Below are 8,633 nucleotides of genomic sequence, written 5' to 3' on the forward strand. Positions count from 1 at the left end.
TAAACTTAACCCACTGTAACTTGTGACAAAAAGATGAAAAAAAGAGATATTTTAAAACCCATGATGCCAATTAACACAATACAAACTTTTTATATGCACACATACTCTATGTCACAACTCACTGCAGTATGTACTGTCTTAGGAACCTGAACCAGGAGATAGAAGAATAACAATTGAATTAATGCATGTTCCAATCAGAGTCACATTCTGGAGACAACCATAAATTTGCAGGAAATGTGTTGAAATCTTCTCTCTAGATACAAATTATTTTTGAGGGAATAAGAAATCTGAGAAGAATCTCATCTCTGGAAATATACTGCTGAATACTTGTGAAAGTATATACATTCAGGTGGGGTGGTGCATCGATCTTTTAGTTTTGCTGCCTCCTGGTGGATGTACTTTACTAAACAAAGCTGATGTTACTGTGACTCACGTCTACACTTGCTGGTACTGCAGTCATGTTTAAACATGCATGTTTGCAAAATGGTGCAAAGCAATGAGCTCTCACTGAAAACTCTATCATAGCATTTCAGACAAAAGCTTAATAGTGAGAAAATGCATTTTCAAAGCAATGTGCTCTTCTTAAGTCAAATATTTCACATATTCATGTATTTATTTTTAATCGTTTTGATATTTGGCAATTTAGTATTATGTCTGAGTTATTCTGAGTGTACAGAAACGACACAAGAACTTTGTATTTGCTGAGTTCTGGATTGATATTCCATTTTAAAATAAACATGTACAAACTGTTTAAGGTGAATAAACAGTGATTCGGGACATCACTGTGAAGCATTAAAATGAGAGATGCTGATTCTTTATATAAAGTCCCCAGTAGGTGTCAGTTTTGCAGTGCTCAGAGAACCCACAAAATAAGGTCTCAGTACTTTGGGATCGTGTTCTTCCATGCCTAAGGTATCAAAATCTGGTCCTGGAGGGCCAGGGTCCTGCTGGTTTTTGTTTTCACCTCTTAGTTACCTCTTGATTTTCACCTTGAAAACAGGTGTGCACACTCTTAAGCCAATCAGAGATTTTATTTAGTTGCTCGACAAGAAATACAGCAGGACCGTGGCCCTAAAGGACCCGATTTTGACACCCTTGCTCTAAACAGAAAGGACTAAGGGACATAAGAAATACAGCAGATACAACATAAAACCTGTTTTCTTTTATCCTGTCCTGTGCAAGAAGATATCACATGGCAAAGAGGCAATGCAAAAGGGTGTGAAGAGGAAGACACATTCTTGTTACTTTTTCCAGCCTTCGCTTATCCCTACAGTCTCTTTTCAACCACTAACAAAACATCTGAGGAACATGAATTCAGAAGCGAGACCAGGCTGATCTCTTTTAGTCCATCTTCACTAAATCCTTAGAGTTTCTTCCTCATCTTGCCTTTCTTGTGTGTTCCTCGTCCAAAACCAGATTTCATGACCTCATGGACGCGCTGTCTGTTCTTGGTACGCAGCTTCTTCATTCCACCACTCTGCAGGAACTTCTGCTTCTCTTTGAACTTTCGCTGTTTGAGGATTTGCTCACGACTCTTCAGCTCTGAGCGCACCTGACTGCCGCTCCTCTTCTGGGTCTGCTCACCTCTCCTCATTCCTCGCCGACCTGTAGGGTATAAAACACGGCGGTCAATACATGGAACTTTTACGAGCACAATCATTCAACTTAACAAAGCCACCGGTGAAAGTGGATCCAACCAAGACCTGGAGTACTTTAAGGTTAATACTTAAAAATGCCAGTTAAACACAGAATCACACATTTATCCATACTTTGGATGGCTTGGCATGACAGACAGCACTGTTTGTGTACCCTGGTATTACATTACAAACATATAATAATTCATTTGATTTGTGTGTCCATACCACTTCCTCCAGCTCTCCTCCCCTGACCGCCATGTCCCGTGTCTCCATCAGAGTCAGATGCCTCGTCTACTTTGTACTTCTTCTTCCATTGTTCATAGCTGACGGACAGTCAAGTTCTAACTGTGACACCAAGGTAGAAAACTTGGACATGTACACAGTGATATACATATCTGGCTTGAACAGGGGCCTGTTAGAATCATTACCCCAAATGGCAAAGGATACAGGTTCTTTTTCGTTTTTTTGCCGGTAACCACCTGGCCACTCTCCGTTTTAATTTTCTTCTTTTTGTCATCTTTCCCTGTGTCTCGGACAAAGCGTTTTCTTTTGCGGTCCCTGTATGGGAGACAAGAGATTCGAGTTTCTTTTCAATCAGCCTGTAATATGTTTTTTTTTTTTCTTTTTTTAGATCTTAGAACTTTTTTTTAGAACTTTTTTCTAATGAAAGTGAAGTGGTGTGTGTGTGCACATGTCTCTCTTGCTGACCACTTCATTATGTTTCTGTGCTGATTCAGTGTATCTTGCTCATCACCCATCAGGTCCAAAACAGCTGAGGAGGCCTGTTGCTCAAACACGTTTCCCTCTCCAGCCAGACTGAGACTGAAAACACAAACAAATAACACACGTCACAAACTCGAACACGTCCAGTACACTATAAATACAATCCAAACTCTGCACCTCACCAATTCTACTGACATAATAACCTTGGATTTCAAAAAGAAATGTAAGGGATCCTGAACTCACTCTCCTATACTTGAACAAAAAATACATTTTTTTCCATCAAAACAAAAGGTATTGTAGTAAATTTGGCACATAACATGGTTTTACCCTCGCTCTGAATTGAAGTCTTTGGGTCTGTAGGGGATATAGAACTCTTCATCACGACCAGACTGTCGGTTCTTCTTGGTTTTTGATCCATCTGCCTCTTCATCTCCATAATGCTTTTTTCTCTTTCCACCAACAACTTCAGCAAATACTCCCTGGTAAGCAAATAGAAAAGAACAGAACAGCACAGAAACAGAACATTTAGCATCTGCTAAACGAATAAATGTAAATATAAATTCAAATGAACAGATGTGGGCTCAGGTGCTTACTAACGCTTCTCTTATCATGACTACTAACCTGAACGTCCTCCTCTTCACTATGCCCTTGGTTGTCTGTGGAAGGCGCAGGCAGGTAGGGCTGAGAGATTTGACTATCTGTTATGAGTTCTTCCCGAGATTTTGAGAATTTCTGCACCAAGTGACTGTCCCGATTGCGCTTTGCTCTCATGACCACACTGGCGTTTGTTTTGTTTGTGGAGTTTATCTCAAATATTGTCTGAGGAAGTAACAGATCACAAATGCCGCTGACATCTTACTGAGAGGGTTATTTCACAGTTAAGAATTTTTAAATAAGGACAGAAATGAAGAATACCAAATACATGAACAGGCATGCAGAAGCAGGCCTTTCCTACTTACAGATTTGGACTTGTAACTTTTGATACAGTCAACAATCTGTAGTCTTTCAAGTTCCATTTTCTCAAGCCTTGACCCTGAAGATATTCAAAAGTACATTAACAGGGCACATAAGAAAGCAAGACAAGAGAGTTGAAGTTGTCACTGAAAAGCCACACTAACCAAGCAATGGGTGGACAGCCATGTTAGAGAAATCTGTGTTTTTAACACGCTTGATGGACTCTGGTGAAGGGTTGGGTCGTGACTTCAGATACTGTTTGTATGCATTCTCTGAAACGCGTTTGAGATTCTGTAGATCTAAAGAGCTCTCATGGGCTGTGACCAGCTGTGTCTCCTCATCATCCAGGACACTCTGGGGAACACGGCCAAGCACACCATCTGCATCTGGACACATAAGAGAAAAAAAAAAAAAAAAAGAAGAGTATGTGAGAGCACTCTCAAATTAAGTCATCCATTCAAAGTCCAAACTCACATAGTCCCTACAGCTCAAAGCATAACAAATGGTTTTATCCACTCCATCAGCGACAGACTGGTACTGAACATTATTATAAAGAGAAAGCACATATTTTAAATTCCAAACCAGGACGTACCATGCGGATGATCTGGCGTTGCTAGCTGAATAGGTCGACCTAGAAAGAGGTGAAGATCGTAGACAAAAGGAATCTCATCTGGGCACAGAAGGCTATACGCCGAGCCACTGCGGCCTGCACGCGCTACACGCCCTGTACCGAGAGAGACGAGACAAGCAGTCAGAGCCACTGAGGATGTGACCAGAGGCACCTGAACACCTAACCGTGATCAATGTGTCTCATACCAACTCTATGGAGAAAAAGCTTGGCCTTGGAGGGAAAATTGTAATTGATAACATTGTCCAGCAGAGGGATGTCGATACCACGGGCTGCCACATCCGTCACCAGCAAAACCATGGCCTTCCGGTGAACAAAACGTCCAATGTTAATCTTCCTAGCTGTCTGGTCCAGGGCACTGTAGATGTAGGCGCAATCCAGACCCTCCGAGGACAGCAACTGCCAGAGAGTTAAATGGAGTTAATAGCTTTTCTAGAGCTGGTAACAACACAGTAAAGGGGCAAAGGGTCCCAAGTGATACTCCAAACAATATAAGACCTGGGCCTGTATTTATAAAGTAAATAGGAGGAGAGTAAAAGGAGGAAAATGGTCCTAAATGGTCAAAAGGTCTAAAAGTCACTAAATTTTGCCCCTGTTACAAATTAAAGTTACTAATAAACACCCCTCAGTTTTAAAGTACACATAACTGACCCAATCCAGTACATCTCGTGAGGTATCCTAAGAACACAGAGATCAACATGTTGGCATTGAGAGAGTTCACTCACTATCAAAATGAAATTACATTTACTTATGTAATTTATTTACAGAAACTTTCCGTAATAATTTTCCTAATCAAGGTTCTCCTCAATTGTCTTTTTGATTCAATTTCCATTCTTGAAATGGAAGTGATCAACTCACTCATGAACTGACCCCAAACACTGGCACAAACACATGGATTCCACACTTGACTGAAGGAAACAAATTCAAGGCAAACTGAATTGCCCTCACCTCTCTCAGGTATTCCACATGGTGTTTTGTGGCGGCAAACACTACAGTCTGTTCCTGGGGTTTCACCACGTTCCTCAGCAGATAAAGAAGTAAAGCTGGCTTCTCATCCAAACGGAGATGAAAGAAGGATAACTGGCAAAGAAGAGATTACTACAATTAACTGTCAAAAGGATCTATCTCCGGGCTGCCCAAATACATCAGGTTTTACTTGCATATTCAGTTCCGAGCATGTGTCTTTTTTTGTGTGTTATGGCGTCATGTTACCTTCAACTGGTCACTCAGTTTGGTGTCCACATCAAGACGCACAAGAACAGGATCAGTAAGCCCTGTGAGGATAAAACACATTTTTATATCTGCTGAGTCCTACAGGTCATCCCTTAAATCTGATACATATAGTGCTAACCCTTGAAGCCTTCTGGCCCTGTGATCACCGTAAACACCTTTTCAACATCTAGAGCCTTTCTTCTCCTGTGTTCAATATCATAGGAGCACAAGGTTGCCACCTCGATTAAATTCAAGAGAATAAAGAGAGAAACTATGTCTGGAGTTTATGTGGCCAGTAAGTTCTCATAAGTATTTAACACTTGGGTTCCATTTGTGTAGAGCTTGTTGGATAACAACTTGTCCAGTCACAGAAACTAGAAAGCATTTACATCAAAAGACCTCCTCTAAAGAACCTGTCTTCATTTCTGGAGTTCCTTTTGCTCTTTCTATGGATACAGGAACTTTTTTTGACTAACCGTTTACACTCATGCATTCAAGAGGATAGAGCAGTGGTAGTGTTTACCTGCTCTGGCGAACTCCACCAGTAGTTTGGGCAGTGTGGCAGAGAACAGCAGGGTTTGTCGAGTATCTGGAAGTTTTCTGATGATTTCCTGAAGCTGATCAGCAAAACCCATCTCAAACAGCCTGAAGGAGAGCACACACAGCTTCAGAACAACGCAACATAAATCCTCTGATACACACGTAGAGAGAAATTGCTAAATCTTTGATCACAACTTGCCCAGGATAGAAATAATCATCACAAATATTGACTCCATTTGGAATGTTCTTTCTTGAACACTCCTCTGCATCCGTAAAACATGATTATGCATAATAGTCACATTAAGCACCTACTTGCCAAACTGAGGGATTTTCTTCAGTGAACAGATGAGTGAGACTTACTGGAGGTGCATGTGTTAATAAATGAAGAGTTACCAAAAAGTTTTTAGTTCTGCTAAGTCTGAACAGTATAGCCAATATTCAAGAGCTACTGAAGTGCTCACCTGTCAGCCTCATCAAAAACCACATATTCTACACTGTGTAGCTTCAGGTTCATCTCCATGATGACATGCATAAGACGGCCAGGGGTGCCAATAATACTGCAGGTAGACAAGAGAACGTAGATCAGTAAACAAATTACAAAACATACAGATAGTTCTTGGCAACATACTTCCTCTTGTAGTGCTACAAAAGATTAAATTAAAAAAACATGCCACCTGGCTATCTACAAAAAAGAAATGGCACAAAAACAATTTAAATGCTATTCACCAGACAATACTGTCCTGGAAAGCACCCACCCACTGTCCATCTCAATAGTGTGCATGAGATAAATGTCAGTCTTGATATGATGGTCATTTTATTATATACTTACATATCGGGATTTTCATGAAGGGCTGCAAACTGGTCATCCATACTGTAAAGAGATAAGTACATTACATCTTAGCACTGTCAGTACAAACAGCAACACCATTGTAACAAATATAAAAGCCTAGTGAAGTACCTGTCTCCACCCAGGATCAACGCTGTTTTTAAGCCAGTGAATTTGCCAAGCTGAAATTAGAAAAACACAACTGTTTTTTTCTGTAGACCAGTGCCAGTGCTAAAGCTATCCATACTCATCTACGTAATAAGGAACATAAGAAAAGACATAGGAAGTTGGACAGACACAAGAAGAAAACTGAGTCTAATGACCGATTAAAACAGGAAAACAACAGTCTTGTCACCTCTTTAGTGAACTTCATAGTCTGCAGTGCCAGCTCACGCGTAGGTGTCAGGATGAGAGCTCTGGCTCCAGTCTGAGCCTGAGGGGCCTTCAGCCTCTCAAACATGGGGATCAAGAAAGCGGCTGTCTTTCCACTACCAGTCCTTGCCATAGCAACAATGTCTTTGCCATCCATGATCACAGGAATAGTCTATCAAGGCAAGCAATGAGGACATCAAAGATATTCAACATGCTATACTTTACCATACACAACAAACAAACAAACACACACACATACCTTTCTCTGGATGGGGGTGGGGACTTTGTAGCCCTTTTTCATCACTCCTTTAAAAACAGGGTAACTTAGGCCTGGAAAAAAAAATAAAATAAAAATAGTGCTCAGCAAGTGGATTTCTGAGTCAGTGTGAATGATTTTCAATAGTTTTCAGCTGCAGCGTTTACCCATGGACTGAAAGCCCCCAGATTTTTTCTTCTTCTTGTTCTGTGCTCTGATAAGCTCCCTGGTGTCAGGTTCCACATCTGAGAGGCATTCTGATGATGCAGGGAATCGTAGCAACTTTCTCCCAGGCTGTGAGGATAAGTCATTTTAATGTTAAACAAAGTAACAGTGTCATCCAATATGGTCTCAGCTGACCGAAAAATAAAGAATTGAATCTTAAGATTTGAGTATTAAACTTACGCTGTCTTGGTAGGACATGTTTTGACCCAATTCTCAAGAGCACCTACTCTATTATTTTCGAGGCAAATTTGATTCGCACTTAAGAACAAGAATGAAAAGTACTAATTTAAACATGTGTTTCTCCACGCTTAATATGAACGTCTTGACGACTGATAGTATGATGATCTGATCTGACTGTAAAAATACAAATCTGCAAAAATACTCTTGACAGCGCGCTTAACGAGCTGGTCAAGTTCCTATCGATTTATTTTATGATAGGTTAACAGCAAGGGATAACTAACCTCAAAAAATGTTCTTACCATATCGTCATCTTTTATTTCGGCAGCCAATTCGAAATCTCCACCGTCAGAATCAACATCGACATCTTTGTGTGCTGTGTGCCGCTTCCTTTTCGAAAACTTTTTCTTTCGTTGTGCCATTTTAGGTACAAAGCTGTGTCCTACTGTCGTTACCACACTGTCCTATGATAAGATTATTTCCGATTTTAGCGATAAAAATGTATAAATACTCTCAGAGCAACGCATACACACAACCATTAGACATTTTGAGACACGTGTGACAGGCAAAAGCAGTTGGCTGTACACTGTAGGCGCATACAAAATACGTCACCACGGTCCTTCCGGATTTATAGAGGAAGGGGGTGTGAAGTGACTTACATGGTGTATTTAAAACCTTTGGAATTCCTCGAACTGTGAATATGCTGATGCTGAGTATACGTTTTTTGCAAGCAAGGAGAAGAGGCTTTTATTCGTTTAATTTATTATTGTAGTTTTGGAAAGATGAATTTGGAAAGACTTAGCATATCAATTATGCTAAAAACAATTACTCATTCACTCATAAGGACATCACTGTGTATTATGAAAACACATGCATTGCGGTGTCTCACAATACCTCCAATTAAGCATATGTAGCCTATATGTGTATAATTTATGGACTTTTTCATCCTGTTTTTTAAATTTGTCTCAATATTTATTTAATTAGTTTAATCTGTTTATGTTTTTACTTTGTCTTCAGTCATGTATCTATATTTAACCCAGTTCTCCACTTTGCAGATGGAGGACTTTTGCAAATGGTGGTCGT

At 40.2% G+C, this 8,633-nt stretch overlaps 1 protein-coding gene across 1 annotated transcript; it reads right to left on the reverse strand.

Annotated features, from left to right (window-relative positions):
- Nucleotides 1-634: 634 nt before the first annotated feature.
- ddx54 (DEAD (Asp-Glu-Ala-Asp) box polypeptide 54) lies at nt 635-8,057 on the reverse strand. Its single transcript, XM_030768354.1, has 20 exons — nt 7,853-8,057; nt 7,316-7,442; nt 7,152-7,222; nt 6,876-7,064; nt 6,653-6,702; nt 6,524-6,565; nt 6,156-6,251; nt 5,678-5,799; nt 5,155-5,216; nt 4,891-5,022; nt 4,131-4,341; nt 3,907-4,038; nt 3,479-3,700; nt 3,320-3,393; nt 2,982-3,179; nt 2,688-2,839; nt 2,346-2,459; nt 2,085-2,195; nt 1,863-1,960; nt 635-1,605 (listed from the first exon to the last, which is right to left on the reverse strand). Exons 1-20 carry the CDS (start codon nt 7,970-7,972, stop codon nt 1,364-1,366), a joined length of 2,565 nt encoding a protein of 854 aa, XP_030624214.1. The 5' UTR covers nt 7,973-8,057; the 3' UTR covers nt 635-1,363.
- Between the last annotated feature and the right edge of the window lie 576 nt (nt 8,058-8,633).

This window comes from Chanos chanos, chromosome 3, assembly GCF_902362185.1.
Source record: "Chanos chanos chromosome 3, fChaCha1.1, whole genome shotgun sequence".
NCBI classification, from domain to species: domain Eukaryota; kingdom Metazoa; phylum Chordata; class Actinopteri; order Gonorynchiformes; family Chanidae; genus Chanos; species Chanos chanos.

Coding starts and splice junctions, on each gene's coding strand:
- ddx54 (XM_030768354.1), bottom strand. CDS start 7,972: ATGGCACAACGAAAGAAAAAGTTTTCGAAAAGGAAGCGGCACACAGCA. Junction 5,800..6,155: donor GTTTTTGATGAGGCTGACAG/GTGAGCACTTCA, acceptor GCTCTCCTTCAG/GCTGTTTGAGATGGGTTTTG. Junction 2,460..2,687: donor GACTTCAATTCAGAGCGAGG/GTAAAACCATGT, acceptor TTGTGTTTTCAG/TCTCAGTCTGGCTGGAGAGG.